Source organism: Podarcis liolepis (assembly GCF_965112155.1).
Source record: "Podarcis liolepis genome assembly, chromosome: 7".
Lineage (NCBI taxonomy): Eukaryota > Metazoa > Chordata > Lepidosauria > Squamata > Lacertidae > Podarcis > Podarcis liolepis.
In genome coordinates, this window is record NC_139561.1 from 61,824,457 (window position 1) to 61,851,600 (window position 27,144).

General features: G+C 42.6%; 1 protein-coding gene across 4 annotated transcripts in view; it reads right to left on the reverse strand.

Moving 5' to 3' along the window:
- The window catches only part of NFYC (nuclear transcription factor Y subunit gamma), a 53,733-nt gene extending 27,550 nt beyond the window's left edge, over positions 1–26,183 (reverse strand). The window contains exons 1-2 of one of the 4 annotated variants that reach the window (XM_083511650.1): positions 26,019–26,164; positions 24,508–24,573 (exon numbers count right to left, since the gene is read on the reverse strand). In XM_083511650.1, the coding sequence (XP_083367776.1) occupies positions 24,508–24,520 (13 nt within the window). In that variant the 5' untranslated portion in view covers positions 24,521–24,573; positions 26,019–26,164. Of the gene's footprint in view, positions 1–264; positions 362–14,068; positions 14,372–24,507; positions 24,574–26,018 lie in introns of those variants that run through there. The other 3 variants (XM_083511651.1, XM_083511652.1, XM_083511649.1) reach the window with 3 other exon arrangements.
- Between the last annotated feature and the right edge of the window lie 961 nt (positions 26,184–27,144).

Sequence of the window (27,144 nt, forward strand, 5' to 3'; positions counted from 1 at the left end):
AGTTTCCTGTTTTTACAGGATGCTTAAAAACCCAAACATCAGTGCTTCCTTTAAAAAGTATCAGGGAGAAGAAATGGAGCCCAGTTTAGTAAGCTGTCTGCAGAATGAAAAGTCTACTAGAAACTTTAAGGTGCTAACTTTCATTCAACAATCACAGAATAGCAAGAGATAGCAAAATAGCATTCCTGCCCCCATTGCTGCATCCTACATTTGGTTGAACGCTTTAACATATTGCACCTCTGCTCACAAAACTAAATTGCTTACAGTGGTTTTTCAAATTTTCCACCTTCAGAGAACATTTTCCACATCTTTGCTGAGGAACTTCAGCCTTGCCATCAGCCCACTTGTTGTGACTGTGTCCGACTTCTGTAGGCGACACACATTTCAGGGAGGATTTCCCAACATTACTGATTTTCTCATTCAGGAACCCCCCAGTTTCTCTGGGCAGAATTTCAAAAAACAATACCTTGAAGACTGCTAGGTACATATGCTCTTTAAGCCTAATTTTTTCATTTTCAATACCAGTAAGAAAAGTTTCTAGCTCTCAGTGCAAATGACAAAAGTTTGAGACACATGGGGAAATGCTTAGTAAAGGTTGGGAGGGGACATGGCTGCCAGAAAGATTTCCAACATCATTTAGATGGTGGTGGCAAGAATGCAACATACATACTTTATTTGCTTATATTAAAAATATTGGATTGCTTTGGAACTGCATATAAATGAGATCCCACCTCCCATTCTGCAGCTGTTGCATATATACGTAGATGCTTTTAAAGCGTGTATTAATTTTCCATGTTGAACTGTGCTATGCTATATTTATCTTACAAAAACAACACTGAAAACTGCTGCATATTCTCAGCAATAGTAGTTTCCAAAATATGGGCTCATTTTACATTCACTTTTCTTATACTGGTTTCTCTCCTCATCCCTAACACAAATAAACGGAAAAAAGAACGGGAGGGGAATAATTTGAGCATACAATGACACATACACCAGTCCCAAGGATGTTTGCTCCAAGCTTTATACCACTCTGCAAAATTCACAAGCAATGTTTCTCTTTTTAGCATCTGACCTAATCAGTGAGAAACAGCAAGCAAAATGTGTACTTTTGTTATCAGATAACATTATTCAGTATCAATAACCATCTACATGACATATGATTCCCCCAAACTGAAGCTTAATTTTATTTCTTTTAAACAATATCATGCTATAGCAGCAAAGCCAGGAAAAAGAACAACATTTGGTTCTTTAACAAGCTATTTGCTGAAAGCACAAGAGTTCCTCCACCCAGAGCTGTACAACAGTTGCTCACCTGTAGCCCAGCTGTTCAACTATGGCTCCCCCAATGCCTTCAGTGCAAGCCTGGCCTACAAGCTTCCTACAAGCCTGGCCACATTCCTGCTCACTTTCACAAGCAGCCTACACTGTTGTAGGCACGCTATGCCTACAAGATATTGTGCACGATATGCATGGGAGACAGAGCTAAACCATACAACCTGAACTCATTTGATACTATGGACTCTAGTCCCTATCACTCCTGACTACTGCCTGTGGCCTATGGGAGTGCAATTTCAAAACATCTGGGAAGGCACCATGTTGTTGTTTCAGCCCTTATCTCTGGTAAAAGTATTTCTCAAACCCAGTTCACACATCACAGGAAGCCATGGTCAATGGCTGCTTGTGAGCAAGCAGGGTACATGGTGCCCAGTCACTCCGCTTGTTGCTCCTTTGGCACAAGAAGGAGTAACAAGCCATGAAGCCTGGATTGCATTTTATGTCCAAACTGGGATCATCATTTGTTTATTCCTAACAACCATGATCAGGAAGCCAAGAATAAACCATGATTTAATGATAACTGTTTGTCAGAGAGAACCAAACCATGACCTCCAATTTGGATGCAAGGGCAACGAATACAAATGCTATTGGAGAAGAGCAAAGTGGGAGCAATCAGGCAGTACATGCTAGCATGATGCTCATTCACAGTAAGCAATTAACTATGGCTTACCGTGATGTGTGAACTGGGCCATTGCCAATGTCAATCAGATTTCTCACTCACCCCCCTTAAATTGCAGGAAACTGAACTGAAATAGTTCAGGCTTGCCAATATTTAAAAATGCAGAATACAACAAGAGACAATATGGTGTGTTGCTTTAACATTAATTTATTCAAAATTTATTTATTTTTTTATAAAATTTTTATTGGATTTTCACATTTTAATAGACCTACAAACATAAAAAGACACAACAAAACACGTATAATTTCATAAACTTACTTTCATTCCCTTCTTTCCTTGACTTCCCCACACCCCCCTTTCCACCTTCCAATTTCATTAATTGTCTCAGCAAATTATTTTCTCCCATCTCTTAAATGTTATTCTTGTCTTTTCTTAAAGTTTATTGCTTTTTCTTGGCCCAATTTTACTTATCCAACTTTATACATTAAATACTTTCCCTAGAGTCGGCCTAAATTCTCTCCCACAAATTCCCTCCTTAAAATGTTAAACCCAAAATCATTATATTCCCATTCTAAATCTCAGATTTTCACTACTCTACTCTCCCCTCCCCCCTTCCCCGGTTTCCGTCCCTTCCCAAACCAATGTCCTTAAAGAAAAGAAACCGTTTTAGCCCGGATTTCTCACATCCGAGGCCCTTAAGCCCCAGTTGGTCCCTCTCCACCAGTTTTGTTGGCAGTCCATTTTGTTGGCGTTCTCTTCTCGAGGGGGTTCTGCCACCCACCCCTCGTATTTCCCTCTTTCCGAATCAGCCAAGAGCAGTTTCTGGCCAGGATCAATCAGTCTCCCATACTCCAACCTAAAGAAGAAGTCCCAATCATAGTTATCTGTTTTTTTATAATCCAATATTCGAGTTATTCCAGGGGCTTCTTCCTTTATCTTTCTCTCCTTCTGCAGATTTGTAATCCACTGGTCATCTTCTTTATTTCCTTTGTTTCCAAAGGTTGCAGGCTCTTGGTTGGTTTTTTCCACTTGCGTTTCCTCTCCTCTCTCTTCTTCTTTTTCCCCCAACTCCAAAATTATCTTTTCTTCTGCAGCTGCAGAGTTTTTTTCCATCCACTTTGTGTCATCAACAGAGTTGTTTAGTTCAAGATTGAAGGTCATCAATTGTTCACTCATAAGAATACTGTGCTCTTGTAGAATTCCCACAAGACAAAACATTCTTTCTATCTCCGCCCATACTTTTCCTTCTGCAGCCATTGCAATGTCTTTAGTTCCCTCCAGGGGGGTTTCCATCAATTCTTTTCCAGCAATCCGTTACTTTGTTGTTCACAGTCACCTTGTTTCCAATCAGTTCACTTTTAGTGTAACACTTTTAATCCAAAAAGATATTATTAACACAGTTCCAATCTTTAGTCTCCCGTTTGACAGCTCTTTTGACAGCTGTCAAACTCCTTGTTCTTTTTCTCGGGCTCACACACAGGGTACTTCCCGGGTCTAGGGGGGGGGGGTCAACCAAAAAAGAAAGACCTCTGAAATTCCTCTCTCTTCCTCTCCAGCACAAATATTTCTTAATCCAATTTATGAAAGTTATCTATTTAAACACCAGCGTCTTTTCCGACCTAGTGGTCCTCTCTTTGCTTTAAGTCCTTTAGTGGGGGGGGGGGAGTGTGGACTTCCTTTTTAACACGTCCCCCCGATCGTACTTAAATTCAAGGATAAAATCTTTTAGTGCCGAAATTTCCTTCTACTCACGGGTTACATTTTCCAGTCCAATTTCAGGAAGAAAGATAGCGCTCTTCGGTCATGGCTCGCGGCTTCGCTCCGCCGAGGTAGCGATGGACTCTCAGCACCACGCCGCTCCCCAGTCCACTCCGCAGCCTTTAAAAAGGCTCTTCGCGGGTCGGGGAGGGCGCTTAGGGTGCCCACCGAGTCACCAAGTCCGCAGGCTTCCGCGCCTGCGGTTTTTAAGGGCCCCCGTGTCGCCGGCACGGCAAGACCCGTCCTCAACGGAGCCGATTCCCTCCGGAGCTCGGAGAGAATCCGCCATTACCCGTTCGCGCTATCCCGGAAGTCCCCAATTTATTCAAAATTTAGATGCAGAAAGAATAAATGCACCTGCTTTTCTTTTAAAGAGATAGCACCGTATAATGGGATAACGGAACTTGGGTCTGGAAGACATAGTGTCCCAATCCCACATCAACCCCATGTATTTACTGGGAAGTCTCAGCTAGCTCCAACTGTTTCATTGTAGTTTCACATGAGTCAAAATGTGTAAACTCTATACATACTTGCAGTGGCAGTGGAAAGAACCCATACAAGTCTGACATCTCATGTGAAGATGACACAGGGATCTATTTTTACATACTCAATGCAAGTGAACTTTCAAAATAAAGCTGATCTTCCCATTAGAGGCCAATTGTGTGTATATGCATAGGGATATATAAATATGTAGCTCTCCATCGAAGGTTAGAAAGCGCCCAGGCTAAAAAGGGCTTGTGACAAAGCCACCCAACTCTTAGGCTGAAGCTGACATCTAGAAAGTGAATTTATTCCAAATTTATATTCCACTCTTCCTTCCCAAAAGACTATGGCGGCTCACAATAAAATTATGTAAAAGCAATTCAAAACTACACACCAGACAGATGTTAAAAGCAGTACTATCCTTCATAAAACTATTGGCCAAATAAGTATTTACATGTTTGCTGAATACAGGAAAGGGGTGGTGGGGATGGGGGGGAGGGAGAGAACTGCCTGACTTCCCTTAGGATGGAGTTCCATGGCTGGACCCAAATTATTTCTTCCAACACTACTTGCACCTCTACAGCTACACAAACTGAAATTTTGTCCACAAAATTACTGGCTGGAAAGTCTACACACAAAGCAGAGAATCACCTCACCCTCGAAAAGCAAGAGAGAAGGTTTATGTACACACAGAGGATGGCATAAGAACATAGAAATAAGTATCGTGTCATTATGTGTTAAGGCAAGCATGCTTAGTCCTAGTTCCATTCCCCCATTGTGCATACAGTAAAATATGTGGTTATGGCCAGATGGCCTTAAAAAGGGACTAGGCAATTCATGGGGGATAGTTCTATCAACAGTTACTGGTCACATTAGATAAATAAAACCGCCATATACCTCAAGTGATGGGTGGGGCAAGCAACAGGGAAGAGCCATTGCCTTCAGGCAAGTTTCCCAGAAGCACATGGCTGTCCACTCTTGGAAACAAAACACATGCCTACAGGAATCACTGGCTGGGTCTGGCCAAGTCCTTATCATCTAGCAAGAGACATTTTCTATTGGCAGTGAAGTGTGTATCCCATGCATCTGCAAATGCACTGGGCAGCACAGTAATTGACTTCTTGACTCTTTCAACTTTTAAGATCGTTTTTAGTTCTCATGGCTGCACAAGGAAGTTGGAAAATAAGTCAGAGCAAAACAGCAAAAAGCCAGAGTAAACTTTTATAGGCAGCAACCAACTTCCCACCAGATGCATGAAGTAGACCAAGAAAGTGGGAACACAAGAACGGGTACTGAAAAAGGAACTTGTAACCAGCATGTTTATTCTGATCATAGAATCTCTCAAGGTGCAGACATGGCACTGCCTCTTAGAAGCATAACTGATTTGGTTCTATTGTGTTGGTTCTATAACCATCTCTTCTTAAATAGATACTTAAGTGCTAACATTTCCACATATATGAAAAAGAATCTGGGGCTCTTAACCTGGCTGTTAACTTGTGGAAAAGTTTGCTTTCACTAACTTATTTTTGTTAAGTGTTTATAATCCACACAATTAAGAGTAGCTAAGCACAAGTTGTGCCCACAAAATAAAGAATAAGAAGTTAAGTAAAGCCACACCATACATAATCCAATTCATGTACTCAAAAACTTGAGACACTGGTGAAACACAGTTGCCTTGGCAGTTTCTTTCATGCAAGGTCGGAGGATTTTCAATTTACAAGCAGACGGAGGAATCACAAGTAGCTACAGAAACAGCATGCAGCAAAATTCCAGAAGAAAGGCAATAAGCTAAATGCTCACCAAGAGAAGAAATGACCTTTTGCTGGTGCCCCACCACAATCACAGTTCATTTGGAAAATGCTTCACTTGCTAGTTTTAAAAGGTAATGTATTAAGAGAAAAGCAAAACTCATTGGCATCGCTATTTCCATCTATTGTAGTTGTCTTTAAACAGAGCAGTTCAAGGACATAAATAAAAATGGTACTTCCAAAGTTAAACATTTACTGGGTCTAGTTTATCAAACAGCTCATTATTTTACATTTCCTCACAACCATTCAGATTTTCCACGTTAGCAAGGTACTTTCCAAATGTGGAACCACCTTAGAAAAGATCGATTCAACATTGTAATTTAGATACGTTGTTAAATGTAAGTCTGAAAAGACTGAAACTCAGGGGTGAAACACTGCATGTCATGTACACAGGAGGTGTGGTTTGTCCTTTAAGTTTTGTGATTTGAGGGTGAACTCTGTGGTGTGCTCTCTTTTAAGCTGATAACATTCTGAAAAACAGGAGACCTCATGCTTAAGGCACACTGATCCCACCCTAATCTGCACCTGCTCCTGCCCATTCATCTTTCCAAAGTGTTAAGAGACTAGTTTCTTGGACCCTAAGACACTGTTTAAAAACAGTATTTTATATACATTTTCCAAAAAAACTAAACAAAACACACGCACACACATTTTAGAAATAGTTAAGATTTAACTTCCTATTGGGGAGAACGGCTGTAGCTCAGTAGGAGAGCACACATTCAGTATACAAAAGTTCCCATGTTCAGTCCCTGGCATCTCCTGATAGGGCTGGGAAGGACCCTTGTTTGAGACCCTGGAAAGCTGCTGCTAGTCAGTTCAAACCAGGGGTGGGGAACCTCCAGGCATAGCTGTCAACTTTCAGATTTGAAAATAAGGGATCAGCAGCCTTGAAAATAAGGGATCAGCAGCCTCACCTGTCCCGGGGACAGTCTACAGGATATCTAACAATCCGGGATAGCAGCGGGAAGCAGCAGGAAACAGTGCTGGAATAAGGGAATTTCCTGCAAAAAAAAAAGGGAAGGTTGACAGCTATGCCTCCAGGTCATGGACAAAATCTGGCCTGGAATAGATCACATGTGACATTAGGTGTGAGGCAGGTACCAATGTGGCTACTAAGGAACTATTAGGGGCTTAATGAGTTCCCAATTGTTCCTTTGGTGGAGCAAGACCCTTTCCTGCCCCCATCAATAGCACAATTCAAAGTGTTGGTGCTGACCTTTAAAGCCCTAAATGGCCTCGGTCCTGTATACCTGAAGGAGCATCTCCACCCCCATCGTTCAGCCCGGACACTGAGGTTGAGCACCAAAGACCTTCTGGTGGTTCCCTCACTACAAGAAGTGAAGCTACAGAGGGCCTTCTCAGTAGTGACGCCCGCCCTGTGGAATGCCGTCCCATCAGATGTCAAGGAAATAAGCAACTATCCTACTTTTAAAAGACATCTGAAGGTGGCCCTGTTTTGGGAAGTTTTTAATGTTTAATGCTGTATTGTGTTTTTAATTTTTGATTGGGAGCCACCCAGAGTAGCTGGGGAAACCCAGCCAGATGGGTGGGGTATAAATAAATTATTATTACTGTTATCATCATAGCACAAAACAGTTTGTATTGAAACTGCTGCTAAAATCTAGCTTTTTTGTACAGAACTGACTTATGCAGCTGACACCTTCAGAAAACAGGTTTGAACCCAAAGCTGTTGCAAATACCTGACAACCAGCTGGCTGATGGACAACTCGGAAGCACTGCATAAGGACCTTAGACAGGTGAGTGGAACAAGTCACTTGTCAGGTATCTAATGTCATATTGGTCTGACTCAGTATAAGGCAGCTTCCTTTATGTCTTCTTGGTGGCCTCTTAAAAGAACATATTTACTGTATCGTTTCAGGAAAACATGGGAGCTAGAATTTTCATCAAACCTCTGAGTGGACAATTAAAGAGTCAGTATACCTTCAGGAGCCAAATCTGGCCTCTGAGGCTCACAGCTGCTTATTCCTAGACACTTTCCCAAGTCATCCAAATTTAGTACGAGGTGCCACACATTTTCACAGATAATTGTGTACTGGCTGTACTGCAACAATGAGAGGGTCAGCTACATGTCTTGTGATCTACACTTTGGCCACCCTTGGCCATTGTGTGATCTGAGAATCTCGTAGGTGGTCTTTACCAACTCAAGAAGTTGGCCCAGGTCAACATTAATGACCAGATTATAACAACTGAAAATATAAATGTTCTGAACCAGCTACTGAACCACAGCAAGCACAGCAATGTGAGTCCAACTTCTGTTATTTTTCATTCCATGTTGCATTTAATGGAAGCTCTACGAAGTTCTAACTGTAGAGGGTACAGACTGCTTCCTCCATTCTCTGCAATTCATTCTCAGCCTCTGGGAGAATTATGTTTTCAAAACATATCTTAAGCACCACACTCAACAAATGTAGATTTTCTTGATTTTTACAAAGCTGGCTAAACATTATTTGTAATCCCTTATCCTTTATGATTGCAGATGGTGTAAAATATTCTCTTTTTTTTTTTAGCTTGTTATGGTATTGTATGCTGAAAAGTTCCAATCTTTCTTTTTTTTGGAAAAAGTAATTATTCTAATTATTTTTCATTGGCTTGTGTTAAAAGGACTAAAGGATAGAATAACGTTTAGTGAAAGCATAAGCCAATTACAGTGTTAGAAACAGAGATATGAAAGCTAAGGGCTAAATGGCACCTTAAACCTAGGTTATGGGTGCCAAAACAGAATTTCTAGGCACACTTTTTTATAACAAGAATACAAAAAGCTGAAAATGAATGAACTGCAGCTAAAATATTGTGTTCATTTTTCACATGGTCCGGTCTTTTCCCTCCCCACCCCCCAATACTCTTAAGAGGGTCTCTTCTCCAGTCTTCAGAGAGTAGCTGGGGTGGGGAGGCAGAAAAGATCCCCCTTTCCTTCCACTCTGCAGTTTTAAACAGAAATCTTACGCGCAATACTGCGCCCTGAGCTCAGAAACTGCTCACACTAATGAAATTCCCTGTCGCAAAATGTGCCTAGAACAATGCAAGTTTCGAACACTGGCCAATTATTATTCCTTATAATTCATCCCTTCCTTTTATGGCCAAATTGCACATTTGCAATCTGGGAGTACTCTGTGGGTGGGTGGGTATGTGTGTTTTCGGGTGTCAGATTCTATGTGCACCACCTCCTACCACTACTGTAGTCCTCTTGAACTTACAGCATTGTGTGTAATGCCCAAGTTCTGCAATCCTCCTCCATCCAAACACACAGACACAAGGATAATGGAAATCAGGGTATTAAATACATATGTATACGCGTACCTATGTCTCAAACCTTACACTGCTAGTGAGAGTCTGCTATATGTACAATATTTCCAGATCATAGATTAGTTGTCAATTTTCTATTTAATTTATCTATAAGATTCTCTCAAAGTGACATACAAAACATTTAATCTGCAGGGTGTGGGGTATCAGTTGAATACAAATTGTTATAGGGTGTGTTTAGAATTGGCTGGAAGCCATTAAACACAATTTCCATTTGTATGTACTGTAATGGGAAACTAAGGCTACGTGCAGCTTCCTGGTTTGTTTTGCCACTCATGCAAAGGGAGGAGCAACGGAACTGCATACTAAATAATAATAAACCAGGACATGATCATGTGAACACAGTCACAGTCTTAAAACTGATTCATTTCCACCTATCAAACATTGTGTTAAAATTTGTTTTTTCTATGTAAACGAGAATTACTGGAGAGGATATCTAACTACTTAGGTTAATTATTATAACATGCAGTTATAACAAATGCTATATACCGTACATGTGGATTTCCTACTGGACTCAGGGACTAGCAACCAGGAATTGCACATCCAACAACTTGAACTGTGCAACATGTATAGTTCTCCATAAATGCTTATGACTCTACTCAGCATTTGAAATTGAAAATTGAAATTTAGCACCTGGCTATTGACCACTTGTGACCAAGAGAAGATGCCTGGGCACCAGTATGGTGCCTTACATCTCCACCGTCTGGAGGTGCATGCCTGGGGATCCTTGGATCTTGACTGTTTTCACACATTAGCAACACATCCCGTAGAATTCAACCTGCTATATTTAACTGCGCAATCAGAATGAATTTCAAGAACCAAAAGGTTGTATTGAAAAATACGGCTTTCGAGCTGTCGGGCCCCAAAATGGCAACTAAACATTCCATTTTGGCGATTATAACCCTGGTTTAAGGAGCCATTTGGCACCTAGCTTATATATCTGAGTTTCTAACACTGATTCTACTAAGCAAAAGCATGGACATTAAAAGTTTGCATCACGTGGGGATTCTTTTTTGCCTGGTAACTCCTAGTCTGTACTTTTGGAACAGTTACAACTCAATCTTATGAATGCTTACTTGAAAGAAGTACCACTGTATTCAAACAGGACTTAGTCGAAAAAATGGGCATGGAATTGCAGCCTCAGCCTTCATGTAAGTGATCTTGCTTAGCATCCTTACAAAGAAAGTCAACAGAAATATGTTCCTTAGCTCTAAGCAGCAGTAATTCTGCAGTATAAAAAGCACATAAGTTGAATGATGAAATGCATTCTAAAATGCTGCTACACTGAAGGCTCTATATAGCTGCAAACAAGTATGTTTAATAGTTATAGCAACTATTTAGTATGCATGCTTCCAAATGCTTCCACAAGGTTAAAGAGATACAAGACGTTATTGATATTATAACACCTGACAATGCCCACACATAAATGTTCCATAAGCTATTTATCAGAAACCATTGCTTGAAGTGCATTTACAAAACATGCTCTATGCCAACTATGTGTTAGCATACATAAACAAACCATATTGGAGGTAATAGAACACCTATCAGAGGTTACTACACCATCGAAAAAAGCTGAGTGCATGGGAAATGAAAGCAGACAGGCACCTTTAAGAGAGGTTTGCCTAGTGCTTTGGGGAAGCTCAAACCATGGCTTGGGTTCTAAACTATGGTTAGCACAAACCACTGAGGGAGGAAAATGGCAGTAGTGAGCAAGATACCCTGAAAATGAGCTTGTCCGCCATTATTAGTCATCTCATTATAGAACACCTAAAAAGATGCAAGGATCCGCAAGGTTCTGTAGAATGCATGTCTGAAAAGCATCAAGCAGCCTAAAAACCATGGTAAACAGTACTGATGTTCCATCATTCTTTTCCATGTAGCCTTTCTCTAAACATGTCCTCCTCATAGTCAAGACTCCTACTTCCTTCAGACTTGCCTCAAAAATGCACTTCAATAACCTCAACTTCTCCAAATCCTCTATAACAACCTAATGACAGCCTAAATTTTGTCAAACAGAAGTGAAGACCTCAGTCAAGGCCCTGAATAAGCCTGAACAGAGCAATACTCTTGTTAATGTCACTAAAATGGCAATCACATTTTGAGTGACATCATCAATCCTTTACATGGAGATCTACTGCTATCCTCTATTTGCCAGTGGGTTCAATGACTTGAATAAAGGGACAGGAGGCATGCTTTCATTTTATCTAGGACACAGAACTGCAAGCTTTAGCGAAAACAGGGTCAATCTTGAGAAACTGGGGTGCTAGGATAAAAGCAAAACAATGCCTGGTTTATGATTCATAAAAAGGCCAGTTCTGCAGTTTCCTAACACACCTTTATACGTGCGAAGCAGAGTCTATGCATTTAAGGATGGTGGTGACCAATAGGCTTGGCTTGAATCTTATCAGTCCCTTCCATGAGGAGCTAATACTGGGGCAATACAGAAGCTAGTTGGAAGAAATAAGTGTAGCAATGTACACAGAATATGCCAGTGGCACAGTCCACAAGGAAGCTCTACTGTACAAGCTCCACTGATGTTGCTATTCATTTCAGGAATGTGCCCTAAGTTCTTAACTACAGCAGAAACAAGGATGCATAGACATTTGCAAAACTTCTGTGCCAGCTGGGGAGGGGGGTGGGGTGGGAGACCTGAGGACATCCATGAAATGGGATATCTTGCTTTTGCAGTTAAGTGAGAGCTGCTACTGGGCAACCAGAGCATCTGTTTGGGAGATCTATGTCCAGCAAGGGGTTGCTGCTTGCAAATGGGGACAAATGAAGTTAGAGGTAGCTGGAGACAGCAGCAATCTCACAATCTCTATCTCTCTCCCTCACAAACACACACACACACACACATGCCAGCAGCATACATGGGGGTCAGGGCAGTGGATGAGGAGAAACAAGCTTCCTGTCCCCTTCAGCAACTCAAGACACCAGGGCCAATTTTGAGCCAACAAGGCTAATGGGTGGTTGGATGCTTGCCACCCTCAGTCATGAACAGCTGATTCTTGAAGGGTGGTGTAAAATCCATCCTTAGAAACTGACACTTGGTAAAGTTTATTTCCAAGAGACACTCTTATGTTAACACTATGTTTAATGTTGATGCAAAATTAAGTTGTGCCCCTGCTCATCACCCCATTACATGGGGGGGGGGGGTGGCAACCTGCTTTGAACACTCAAAATTTAACTTCCAAAGCCAGTGGAGAAAGGTTAGGCAGGATATAAGGACAGAAAACAACATTCCTTATCTTCTTAAATATCACAATCCCTTGGAAACTTTGGAACTGAGGCAAAGGGGGGGGGGAGGGAGAACAATTTCAAGGATTTTTGTTTAAATGGCTTCAGTTTCAGTCTTCCACTTACTTATACCAACTATGGTTTTGCTCAGGTATTACAAATAACTCTTCAGCCTCCTCCTAATCCAGATGCTTCTTGATAGCTAAGAACAGCATAAACAAACTTTGTCCTTCAATCGTTAAAACTCAGAGAAGCAGTGCTTCAAGGTCACTCTTGTTAGCAAAGGAAGGCCTTGCTCCAGCAACTTTTACTGCAACACCATTCCAACTACGAGGAGGGAGAAATGTAAAAAATAAAAAAACCATGAGTGTCAGTCTTTACTCAATGCAAACAGGTAACCCATTCCAGAGTGCACTTGTTCCCCTTCTTCCAGTAAAGGATGACTGATCTCAGTGGTAGGAACATCCCAGTGACCTTCATCATCTACTTACAACTAAGAAGAAAAGCAAAAGCCTTCTAATACTTGTCAAAAGAAAGCAGAAGTCTGCAAAAGAGATGCAAGTCTTTTGGTACCCACAGCAAAGTCTTTAGTAGCCTGTGACCAAAGGAAAAACTTGTCTCACTTAACCTAGATAAGAGGCAGAAACTACAAGGGCAAGAGATTAAACCCTTCTCTGTCCCCTTTACTTTCCCACATCAACAAAATGTGGTTGCTGCAAAGGTTTTCAGATCACAGCACATGGAAACTGACTTTATGATACATGCAATACAATACAGAATGACAGCTGCCGTTCAGAACGATGGTGATTTAAGCAAGTAATACACCCCCCTCGCTGAAGCTTTATAAACACTGGGGGGCAGGGGGGGGGAGATGACAGGTGAAAAAAATGTTGCCAAGATTTACAAATGCATGGCACCTACATTAACGCTAATATGTACAGAGTAATGTATCAGTTTAAGGCCTCAGCTACTAAAGACTGAATGGTATATAGCAAGGGAGCAGGTTAATGCTAACTCTCCTCCCTACACCCCCACTCCTCCAAATGTGTTGCCAATGTTCTTTGTATTTCCCAAAACCAAAAGGGCATTTGAAGAACAACTCCCTTATGTTTTTCTCCTTCTATGAAAGCTTCAGTGCATTTGAACAAAGACAAATTATCAGAAGGGGAAAGGGGGGGGGGGAGAGAAAGAGTTCCAGGTTTTCAACCCAGATCTTGCACAAAAGATTAGGCATCTCTGCACAAATTAATCTCTTTCCTCACACATCTCCTTTTACAGCTACAGAAGTGGGGGCAAGCGGGGGGGTGGGGGGAGGACGGGGAGCCAGCTAAAGGGCATGCACAAGCCAAGGAGAGCAAGGTAACGTAGGTGCTCCTCCGTAAGGTATGCAAGGAATGCAAAGGGGCCATTTTCTGAGACAGTTTCAACTTATCTGCACTCTTGGATTCTTGGTTACAGCTAGGATCGCTACATAGAAAACAAAACAAAAACAATTTAAAAAACTTACCAGGGATTGCGTTTATTTTATGTGCAGTTAATTGTGCTTCCTCTGACAGAGCTAATTAAGTCATTCCTAGCCCTTCTCCACACAAACACACACAAAACCAGAGGTGGAGGAAGAGGAAACAAAGGCAGCAGGAGATGCAGGAAAAGGTCTCTGGAGTGTCCACTGTGGTACAAAACTGAACAGCTGCCCTCCCAACAAACTATTCGCCATTTTTCTTTGTCTTTCAGCTGACCCCTGCCTCAGTGAAAAACTCCCAGAGACTCCAATGAAACACTGTGCAGCCTCCTTCCACTTTAACAGTCAAAGACATTCAATCTAGCATGCTATTTGACACCAAACCTCGCCTCCGCCTGCATCTCATTGGCTAAGCCCCTTTATCTAGGAAGATCACAGAGGCTGGATTGGCTGCTCCAGTCATCACTAACCTCCTTTGTACACTTCCTGTTTTAAAGTTACCTTGAGATGCAGAACAGGGGTCAGACACGGAGACTTCAAGCTAGAAACAACTTACATAAAAGGAATTTCTGGCAAAGACACACTTTTAGCAATGAGAATAGGAAATCTTGAAAAAGAAAGGCAAGCCTCCCCCCACCTTTTTGTCTGTACCCAGCACAGTAACATCTACATTTCTGGCCCTTTCCTTCACATTATATTAATAAAAACTTGGCTCTGCTAATCATAGGATTTTTTAAAAAACTGGTAATTAAAAAAAATCATTATTTTTTTTTAAAGCTGTAATTTTCACAGCATGCCTATTGGCCCCAGAGGCTGTCCATATACAGTATAGCTTCACAGGCATTGAAATACAGAGCAACAGCAAGCACCTGGGGTTGCTCAGAAGTAAAGGGGAGAAGAGAAACAGTGGGCACATATCATTATTAGAGTACACAGGCACCCTTATGGTAGCAGGACTCATCAGCAGACTTGAGGTTTAGGAGCGCTGGTTCTCTTCCCACCCACCCCTCTTAGTAAAGTGGTCTTCTGGCAAAACTAGCTGCTCATCAAGGGATTCCCTTACTGCACACAGTCATCACAAACGCTTCCCACACATCAGCAGTTACACATCAATTGCCAGAAATGCGGCAGGTTTCCATGCCCGCAACTGAGCTCAGCTTCCTGCAACTGCCAAAGACATGCCAATATAATAATTCAAAAGGCAGGTGAAATCATTTTATGCCCCTTCACCTGCACGCTTTTCATGAGAACATTCAGATACCGCATAAGAACCTTGTGGCACCTTCCCTAACACAGCATAAGCTGCCATGGACTAAAGCCTACTTTGTCAGATGCATTTGTCTATCTACTGAATGACCCGCAGCGCCTCTCTTCCTAGGTTCCTTCTTCTCCCTGGCACCACTCCCTCTCTCTAACCAAAACCCTCCTTTCCTAATACTGCCTACTTGTCTTGGGCTGCTGCCCTCTCAGGCCTGTTTTCCTAAGTTTTCCCTCTTTCTCTCTTTTTTCATGTCCTTCTCCTGCCTCCCTTGATCTCTGAGTAGCTCAGACCATGGCAACAAAGCTGTGCTTCCTCCACAACCACCATGACATTAGAGCAGGCATATGCAAACTCTTTCCTCCAGATGTTTTGCGACTACAACTCCCATCATCCCTAGCTAACATGACCAGTGGTCAGGGATGATGGGAGTTGTAGTCCCAAAACATCTGAAGTTTGCCTATTCCTGCATTAGAGTAACTCAACTAAACAATGTTAAGACCAACACCACCATAATCTCTTGCAACATTACAATGCTTTACCTGAATTGTAATAAAACACAGTATTTCACTGAACAAATGTACGTGGAAAGTGGATAACCTAACAGGCAAACTTTACTTCTGTTTTGCGGACCTGGAACTGCGACCAAGTACTAAATTAACTGTGTACATCAGTTTTCAATCCAGAGGCAAAAAGCAGAAGTGCTATGGTGCTTGCATTGCACAAATCCCTTCTTCCCCAAAGTCCAAGCTCTTGGATCAGGAGAACACACTGCATATATTTAGGCAAGCCTTGCAACTGGTCTTTGGGAAGAGTAAATGATTCCTTGTAATACAATATAGCAATATAATAATGCCATCCCAACTCACAGGCAAATGTGCACAACCTGTTGTGCAAGCAAGCCAATTATTCTGTGCATATATGAAAGGCTGAATTCTTTTGCTTCTAATATCTCTTTAATAAAAGGGGTGGTGGGAGAAGCAGCAGCCATGAATGGATTGGCAGAAGAGAATCTTTGCTGTTCCATTCTCTTCTGCCAATCTAGATATGTCACTCTAGATATGAACTTGAGGCATTTACACAATCTGATATACAAAATGCCAAGCAGCCACAGGCCCCAAACACAAATGTGAATGGGTTTAAAAAACAACAAGATTGAAAAATAAAATAATCTTCTATATCTTTTGGAAACAGTTTGGCCTATCTGTCTGTTCTCTGAGTTTGGCACTTCTTGAGATATCATTGCCAAAGTTGGCACAAGGGTTCCCAAGGTAAGGGTGGACGCCTTAGTTGATGCCAGACACCATTTTGAATTAAGATGGCAGACCAAAACATCATTTTGGCATGACTTTGCCTATTTTTTGGCATAGGTTTGGCCATCTCTTGAGATTACGTCACCAAACCTGGCACAAGGGTTCCTTCAGTGATATTTGTAAAAGTTGGGTGCCAGGTGCCATTTTCATATTCTCCACTTTCATTACCTTCTTTCCATGAGCTCCTCCTCCTCCCATCTCTTGTATCTTGATTAATAATTGTCACAGCAAATTCTTTCCATAATTCATAATATTCTGTCATTACATTACCTTACTCTATTTTCATCTTATCTTATATAAAACCTTAAAACTTAAATCTTATTTTTACCAGCTTCTCATAACCATTACCTTTTTACCTAATTCTTTAAACATTTTTACAAGAGCCAAGTAGTTTCATTTCAACATTTTTCCAACGTTCATAAAACATTTCTAATGATAAAAAAGAGAGAAAAAACAATCCAATCTTCTTCCAGCGTCCCCTCCCCCCGGTCCCGGGATTGTCAGTCCTTTTTATCCCATTAGTCTGGCACATTAACCTGGTGATCTTATGTCCGAGGCCTTCAAATCTCTTCCATGTCCCTTCCGCAGCTCTTCTTCATATTTTCCTTTCACTCGTGGGAACTCCAGCTTGGTAGTGTTTTTGACCCTTTTCAACAAATCAGCCCCTTTCCCATAGTCCAGACTAGACTCCATGTAGTATTTTAAAACATGTTTCAAATTCCCTCCAAAATTGGAAGTCCCAACAACTCCAAACCTCTGACGGCCCATTGCCAGACTCGGAAAGTCCAAACATCCATGCATAGGGGGGTCAAGCAGGTGAGGTGGCCTTTAAGGCATTCTGGTCCCAAGCTGTTTTAAGGCTTTATGCAGCATAACTAGCACCCTGACCTTAGTACAATGAATCATCAATTTAAATCCTCTTGGTTTAAATCAATCTACCTGCTACTATATTCCTGTCAGTGCAGCTACCAACATGCACAAATCTTCACAGCTAGAAGGAACATGTATAGAAGCATAATTTTTAAATGACCTTGTGCAATTCCTCAGAACCAAGTTGCAGCTCGGAAGTCAGCCAGATCAAAACAAAAACTCAATGGAAGCCTGAAAAAGTACATTCTCCTGTTCATAATAAGGGTACTAAACAGTCTGACAATGCAATTTTGTCTTTGCTCTGTTTGCTTATATGAACAATGCTCATTTTTCTTAAGAATCTAGTTTCCAAGTTGTTTTTTAAAGTGGATGTTTTCAACTTGAAATATAAAATGTTAGAAAAGAATAGGGGCTCCTCACCATTCAGACAGGAAGAACATTTCCCATCCCTGACAAGGGTGTTGAGAAAAAGAAGTTTCTTGGAAGCAGAGAGTTCCAGCCTAAAAAAGGAAAAGAGGGAGTAGAACTGTGGCACATAAGGTTTAGTACAAGCATAGGCAAACTCCGGCCCTCCAGATGTTTGGGGACTACAGTTCCCATCATCCCTGACCACTGGTCCTGTTAGCTAGGGGTGATGGGAATTGTAGTTCCAAACATCTGGAGGAATGGAGTTTGCCTATGCCTGGTTTAGTAGGAAGCTATACATGGAAGGAAGTTTATGAAGAGTAGGGAGGTACTTTATCACACCTGTTAATCCTAATAATTGGCATAACCCTCCACCAGAATGGACTGATTTAAATCAGAAAAGGAAGCCAATGATTCTTCATATATTTCCTAAACAAAGTTGCCCATCTGATCACTAAATTATGTTAATTTACAAGTAAACAAAATATTGTTTTCCTCTTAGGGCAGCTATATAAACTGTGTAGATTGGAAAGAGCAGTGTCATTATTAATACAGTTCCCTCAAGAGCACAGGGAGACACAAGCGATCAGTATTTTATATTCCATACTGCATAGTATTTTATGTTCTATAGCAGAAGGGTGGGAGGAAATGTAACAATGATATAGCCATATTACCTTGCAACATCCAAGGGTTAGGAGGGAGGGAATGTATGGCTAAGCTGTCCAAGCAGGCAATGCCTTACTATTATTAGTGAACTTGTGTGGTTGGTGAAGATACACAGAACGGACCCTTGGCCAACATTGGTTCTTTGAGTGGAATGCAAACACATAGATTTGTTTATTTGTAGCTTTTCATTTACTTGATTAAAATAATTTGTATGTCGCCTTTCATTTCAACGATATACCTGCTTTAGTGGGGGAAAGTCCGCTGCTTTAGTGGAAAAAGTCCACATATGGAAATAACTCGCACAAAGTAGCTGCTTGCACAGATAAAAACCATGCTGGCTACTGTGCATTATCACACTGTTTACAGATAAAAGGGGTATTTAAGGCTCATAACTCTCTGTGAAACACTGTGATCTTAAGTTGATAATAGGAGCAGGGAAGGAAGAATAAACTTTTTAAACTTCTGTTCATGGGTCCAAAGTACAGATTAAAATCATTGGCAATAACCACTGAAATTGCTCCGGCAATAGGAACCTAAGAAGGTACCTTACACAGGGTCAGACCACTGGCCCTTTCAGCTTAGTATTATCTTGACTGGCAGCAGCTCTCCAGAGTTACAGACAGAGGACATTCCCAACTCTTCTCGGAGATGCCAGGGATTGAGCCCAGGACATTCTGTATATGCATGGTAGATGCTCTCCCACTGAGCTATGGCCCTTCCCCATGTTCAAAGGTAGCATACCTTTAAGCATAGGTGGCTGCTATGAAGTATTATTTACTTCTACTGCTTTCACAGCTCACATCTAACTAAATTGTGTGACTTGCTCAAGAGAAACAAGAGGCAAAGCAGGAGCTTTAGACTGCAGTGGAGAAGCAAACTTGCCCCTAATTTCTAGAGAAGAAAAACGGACCAAATCAGGAGAAGAAAGGGGAGTGGGGAAGGTCAGAGTGTAAGAAACAGTAAAGAAAAAGACCAAAAGGGAACAAAAAACTCAGAGGAAATAAGGCACGTTTTGGAGGAGAGCAAGGCACACATACATACTCTCAGAGTGGAACCTCTACAGGGACTGACAGAAAAAGCAGAGTAAGCAATAGGAAATATGGGTTTAGTAGAAAAAGCAAACCCTGGTTATGAAAGAGGGTTAGCTTCAGGCCAAGTCTGCCCACCAGTGTTAGAAACTGAGATATGAAAGCTAGGAGCTAAATGGCACCTTAAATCTAGATTATGGGTGCAACAACAGAATGTCTAAACATGCTTTAAAAAAAGAAAGAACACAAAGCTGAAAGTGAATGAACTGCAGCTAAAATATTATGTTCATTTTGCACATGATCTAGTCCTTCCCCTGCCCACCTCCCTAATAATCTTAAGAGGGTCTCTTCGCCAGTCTTCAGAAAGTAGCTGGAATTGGGGAGGCAGAAAAAGGTCCTCCTTTCCTCCCACTGAAATTTTAGGTGCAGTACTGCACCCAGAGCTCAAAAATTGCTTGAGCTAATGAAATTCCCTGTTGCCAAATGCACCTAGAACAATGGGAGTTTCGAACGCTGTTGCCCAAAAGATCCACTTTGGAGGAGAATGGACCTCCAGGGCCATTAGAAAGCATCACTGTGTTTGACTCTGGTTTTGATCCTTGCCTCATAGTGTGAAGCACATCCAGCACAAAGTATTAGCCCAATAACTGTATGAAATTCCTTTCAAAGCAGGGCATCCAGATATGTAGCTGACACTGCCACAAGAAAAGAAGAAGAACAGAGAGCCACTATTATGACATCTTGAGGCAAGACAATCATATGACCAAGAAAATCAGAAGTTCCTGCAGGAGAAATAATTTGAGGCAGGCTGAGGCTGAAAATAAATCAATATAGTGAAGTAATAAAGATCTCCAAAGACAATCTGGAAATCTCAGAAGCTGAAAAAGGAGTCCTACAACAGAAAATCCAAGATCAAGAATAGGAGGCCTCTGAGGCCTATACTTCAAAAACTGATGCCGAGATGTTCAACAAGATCAGGAGAATAAACCAAGTAGAGACGGTGAAGAAGAAGATTACTCTGAACAACCTGGGGCAAAAAGTTAGGGCTAAGACACAACTGCATGATGATTTGGAAATAGAAAACAAAAAAACCCATAATCCATACCTCCAAGGCAGAAACTGTTATCAACAAAGAATAAGAGTCAAACAGGGCCATGATCCCGATATTAAAAACATGGGATGGAATCCAACTATACAGCTTCGCTAGCACAATAACTTTTAATTGCATAATGGAACTTTCCTGCCTGCTTCCTCTCCTCTAAACCTGTTCCAGGAGTTCCTTCAACCCTACAGAGCAGATTTACAGGCACGCAGGAGGTACACAGGGAAAGGAAAGTTCTATTGCATCACTGGAAGTCCTTGTGCTAGTCAAACTGTTTAGACGGATAATGTTCATGGTTGTGACAGATGTTGAAAACGAGCTTTTATAAGATGAAACATTGCATGTTCTCTTCCTGCTCCAGAATCAATAGTTTGTTTGCATGGCCTAACAGTACAAAAAACTCTTAAGACAGCTATGATAGTGTCGGATTACTTTAGAGCTAGAGTGAGGAAATGGTGGCACCCAGATGTTGTTGGACTCCAACTCCCATCAGCCACTGTCAACATGGACAATGTCAGGGATAATAGGAACTGCAAACCAGCATAGGAAGCTGCCCTATACAGAGTCAGATATTGTTCCATCTAGGTCCATATTATCTAAACACTGGCTGCTAGTTTGTTTCTGGGCCCAATTGAAGGTGCTCATGCTACTGTTTAAAATTGTAAACAACTGATGCCCCAAATATCAGAGGTATTTCCCTAAAGACCCTTTCATGTGTTAAGAGCAGCCAAGGTAACTCTGCCACCCTCAGAAGTTTCAGGTGGTGGCAGCCTGAGAGACAGCATTTTCTCTGGCAGCACCTAAGATGTGGAACTCCATCCCCATAGAGCTGAATCTCCCAACCCACCACGCAGCTTTTGATGAATGCTAAAGATGCACATCTTTACACTGGCTATTGACAATATGTATTTCCTGTGATTTGTTTTAATTGTTTTTAACACTGAATTTCAAGCTGCTGTAATCTACCCCAGAACCTGCTGGTGAAGGGTGAGTAATCCATTTCATTCATTCATTCATTCATTCATTCATTCATTCATTCATTCATTATCTGACTGGCAGCAGCTCTCTGGGTTTCAAATGAGGAACAGTCCCAGCCCTATCTGAAGATTCTGGGGACTGAATCAGGGACCATTTGTATGCAAGGCTCTACCAGTGAGTTATCTGAAAGGCCACAGGTTCTCCACCTCTGCATCAGAGTAGTAGGCAAATTGAATGGGATGAACTGCAAAAATCATATGCATGCTTATTAGTAAGTCAGTTCCACTGATTTCAGGGGGATTCACGCCATAGTGCACCGAAGTGTACTACACAGTATAACACAACCTTCAAATGGAAATTAGAATAGAAAACAAGGAAAGAGATAGGTAGGATGGAATTTGTTATTTCTTTCAAACAAATTTGAGAGGATTCAATATCAGCTTAGTGTGAGAAATAATGATGTGTCAGAGAAATCAGTTTATGGCCATTTCACAGTTCAATCCTGTGTCTATCTATTCAAAAATAAGTTTTATTGAGTCCACTGAGATTTATGAGGTAAGTTTATATTGCTGGGGTGGGGAATCTTTTGGGCTTGGCAGGCCAAATCTTGGAGATGGGGAGAGATACAAGGGCCAACTGTGAAAGATCCAGTTTGGGGGAAATTGCCTGGTAGGTCAAATGAGGAGGTCTAAGCAAGCTAAATTTGGCACATGGGTCAGAGGTTCCTGTGTGTGTGTGTGTGTGTGTGTGTGTGTGTAAAAAATGCATTTGGAAACAAAAACATATCCAATGGGGCTTATGCAGCAATATTGCTGCAAGAATGCCTTGCAGCTCAGAGGTTCATAGCATACACAGGTCCCCTTCCCATTGGCTCTAATGCAACTGAACTGCCTCAATTTACACCAGGGTGTCGGCAACCTAAGGCCCATGGGCCACAAGCAGCCCATGGGGGTCGTTTAACCAGCCCATGGACCCCCACCACTCGCTCGGCTCCTGTGCGCCGTGCTAAACCGGCGTGGAGTAGAGTGGCTGGCTCCCATTGGCTGAAGGAAGCTCCTGCAGCCAATGGGAAGCTGGGCACGCTTCCTCCGCAATGGAAATAGCATTTGTGCATGCATGCATGCGCACTCCGGCCCACTGTGGCGTCTGCGGGACCATGAACCGGCCCAAGCCGCAAAAACTTTGCCAACCCGATTTACACCCACCTGCATTCCTAGCATATGCTCATTTTAACTAGACAATACTACCTGCTGAGAATAGAGAAGTGTTGTGTAGGGAAGGACAAGGACACAGAAATCACAAGCAAAGTCACTATGAGTCAAATATAGCCCTGGGCTGCCTAGTTAATGCCAGGACATTAAAGGAAGATAATAGCAGTCAAGCTGGAAACTTGCTTGACAGAATACTTCAAGGTGTAGTAATGTTTCCCTTAACATAAAATCTGGAGTTTCAAGTTTAGTGTTTTCTCCCACATAGTGCATGTACTGTTTTTAGAAAACAGCCACTTAGTTCTACATGTTTATAGCTGAAGTGTTGTAATCTATCACTATTTATCCTACTTTAATTGTACAAAAGGCTTTATATGAATGGTATTATTAAATGCTTTTCCAAAAACATCTTCATAAAGAACTTAATATTAAAGGGCCATTATATAGGTTTTAAGGGAAGGCAAATAATTATACATAGTACAGTAGCATCTCAGCTTACATTACCCTCGGGTAACGTAAACTTCAGGTTGCAAAAGCAGCAAACCTGGAAGTGTTTCGCCACGCACGCATGTGCAGAAACACTCTACCATGCTGATGCATACACAGAAGCAGTCCCTCCGGTTGCGGAAACCTCAGGATCCGACCAGAGCTCCAGATCGGATCCCGTCCACAACCAGCAGTACCACTGTATTTCAATTCCCAGCGTCATGTTACTTGCTGCAAGAGCAGCTATAACATGCCAAATGCTTCACCTATTTGCTAATATCTCTAAGTACAATCATACCTTGGGTTACAGACGCTTCAGGTTGCGTTTTTCCGAGTTACGGATGCGCCAAAACCCGGAAATACCAGAACGGGTTACTTCCGGGTTTCGGCAATCGCGCTTTGCGGAGAAGCGCCGAATCGCAACCCGCGCGTGCGCAGACGTGGTGCTGCGGGTTGCGAACGTGCTTCCCACATGGATCACGTTCACAACCCAAGCGTCCACTGGAGTAGTAACCTCCAAAACGACATTTACTCAAAAACGACATTTAAACATAGCTGACTATATTCATAGTCACACAGGATTAAAAGCTTAAAGGCTAAAATGTGGAATGTTGCAAGGCAGTTGCAACTGCCCCTCCATCTCTCTCCTCCAATGCATTACAGCAGAGCTTTCCAAACTGTGTCATGACACTGTCAGCTGCAAGCTCCTCCTGGGGTTAGTTTAACCTCTGGTTTGCTAGGAAAACTCTGTTGTAAAATATGTTCCTATTAAGATACCTTTACTTGCTCCCATTTCTATGCCTTTTTATCAGACAGCATATTCAAAGCCACTTACAACAAGAGGATTAAATCAAGTTATGAGGAAGCAAGGAAAGTTGTTTGGGTGAAGCTTAGGAAGTATACAGGGGTACCTTGGAGATATTACGGGTTCAGTTCCAGACCACCACAGTAAAGCAAATATTGCAATAGAGTGATTCACACCCTTTTTGGTTCTGTTCCCCAGTGATATAAAAGTAATATTTACACTATACTGTAGTCTATTAAGCTAGCCTCCCCCCCCCCCCCCGGCTGCAGGGGCAGGAGAGGAAAAACCTTGCCCTAGCCCCAGCCAGCTTCACTCAAGTTGCCCAAAGAGGGGTGGCATAATAATAAAAATTTATTATTATGCACCACAGGGCTTCATTCCCCTGGAAGCAGCAAAGCTGCCTGCAACTGCATCCTCGTAAGAAACAGTATCTGTGAAGTGCAATAAAGTGAAGTGCGATAAAATGAGATATGCCTGCACAATAAATGTTTTATCAAAGTTAAACAAGCAATACACAAATGAAAAAATGAAGTGTCACAAAATCTATCAGAGCAGCAAAGGGAGGGAAATCACAAAAGCAGTTGAACATAACTTCCTTGGGTCTTAAAATATAATAAAAGCTTCTATGCAGAGTTTGCTTATTTTCTTCCTTTCCTCCTCAATCCCTTTTCCATGTGCATCATTAATGTTTTATAGATTATAAACCTGTATTGCTTCTTATTGGCCTGTATGCCTATCTAGGAATCTTTTCAGCTGAATAGCAAGGTATAAAGATGCTTTAAATAAAATCAGGTCAAAAACAAAGTCAAGGCTTGGATGAATGGAAAAGGACGAATGCAATGTCTGAGGCAGCTTCGTTCTTTATTTAAATATCACAATAGCCCTCCAATGAGCTCAGGGCAATATACATGGCCCTTTACTACCCCTATCCCCATCCTCACAACAACCTGGTTCATTTATTCTTTAGTAAATTTATATCTCATCCTTCCTCCACCTAGCTCACATTAGCATACATGGATCTCCCCCACTCTATTTTATCCCGGCAACAGCACTGTGAGGCAGGCGAGACTGAGAGACAGTGAGTGGCCCAAAGCTACCTAGCGAGCTTCATGGATGCATAGGAATTAGGGCTCTAGTCTAATAATCTACCCACTATACCACACTGGATCTAAGAGGTAGGTAAGGCTGAGAGGAGAACACATAGCTCAAGGTCACACACTGAGCTTCATGGCTCACAGATGTGAGCTACTCTAACTACTGTGCCCACTGCCTCTTTCTCAGGATTCTAGGTCCTGCAACCCTATAACATGCTTACTCTGAAGTCCCACTTGGCTCCTTCTGTCCAACCACCTTAAGCATGCACAGGATGTTGATGCCTCAAGGTCTACTGAAACCCCAAAGCCTGAACCCCCCAGATCACTTCTCTGATCACCTTGCCCTCGGCCCCACTCCGACAACTTCTCCCGCTCTCTCCCACCCTCTATCCTGGTTACTTCCATAAACTTCCAAGCATTCCCTTTCAGACGCACGCGCTCGCTCTCAGCCCCGCCCCAATACCGTTGGGCGCTTAAGGGCATCAGAAAGGGGCGGGGGCGGGGAAAACATGCGATTTCCGTTGCATCCTGCTCTCTCCACGGTCCGCTGGCGGCACTCACCCAATCGCCGAGTTGGAGTTCCGGGCGGCCGCCTTACCCCGCTGCCAGCCAATCAGAGACAACACCGGAGGGCCCATCCAACCAATCAGAAGCGGGGAGGGAGGGAATGGCGGCACCGAGAGAGGGGGAGGGGAAAAACAGAGTCCAACTGCTGCTACTCCTCTCTACGAGATCTACCCCCCCACCAACCAACAAACAAAAAAGATCCATCCCAGACTCACCAAGCTAATCAAGAGTCCGTGGTTTCCGCTGCGCTCCGGTGGCGGGTGCGAGTGCTAGTGCGTCAACCGCAGCCCGCGCGCTCCCGGACGCAACGAGGAAGGGGGGGCGGGGATGTGACGGACGGAGCGAGCGCAAAGTGGCGGTGAAACAAGATGGCGGCGGGGCTGGGACTGAGGAGAGTGAGCCCCGCCCCTTCTCTACGTTTGTTTCATCGTCCACTTACTGCGCAGGCGCAAATTTCTTTTCCCCCCCCCTCCACGTTCCTCGTAGTCGTTCGGTATCGCGAGATTTTTTTTTGCCATACGCGAGCGACGCGCGTTCTTTCCGCGTGGGAGCCTGGGAGTTGTAGTTTTTGTTCTACCTCCCCGGAAGGTAATAGTTGTATGTACCAAAGAAATAGAACCACGTTTCCCAAGGAGGAACAGAAGAAGTGAGCCAAGGAGGATTGTGGCCCCGCGATACGATCCTGTGCACGCTTAGTTAGGCGCAGATCCCATTTCTTAGTTCAGTGGGATTAACTCCCGAATTGGTTTCCGCTGGCTGTAGGGTATGGTAGTCGGAGGTGTCTCCCTCCGTCCTCGTTATTGTGCATCCACGAAATTTTGTGTTCATCATTTTATCCGGGAATGGTGGTTATACGTACTGTCCTCATCTGCAAAAGACCTATGGCAGACCTACTGCTTCATTCCCTATCACAAGAACATAAGGAGAGCCTGCTGGATCTACCTAATGGTACACACAGTGTTCTCACAGTGGCCAACCAGATGCCCATTATGAGAAGCCTGCAAACACGACTCCAGCACAGCAGCCCCCTCCCCTTCCATCAATTTGTAATTCCAAGCAGGCATGCTTATAAGAGCACGGCCGGGCTTTGGTAATCTTCTGTAATGCAGCAAGCGTCCTGTGCGAGGCCAAAATGTGGCACAAATTATATAGGATAAGAGTGCAGGAAACAAGCATAATCTTTGGGCTTATCCACACTTACTTTTTCCCCTCTTCCCAGGCATGGTCCAAACTTTAAAGCTCTAGGTCTGAGCTCCTTTTTTTTTTTTTGCCCTGGAGTCCACCCCCTCTAGAAATCTGTGCTTTAGTGCCCAATCTAAGCAAAGGGCAATCTGCTTAAAA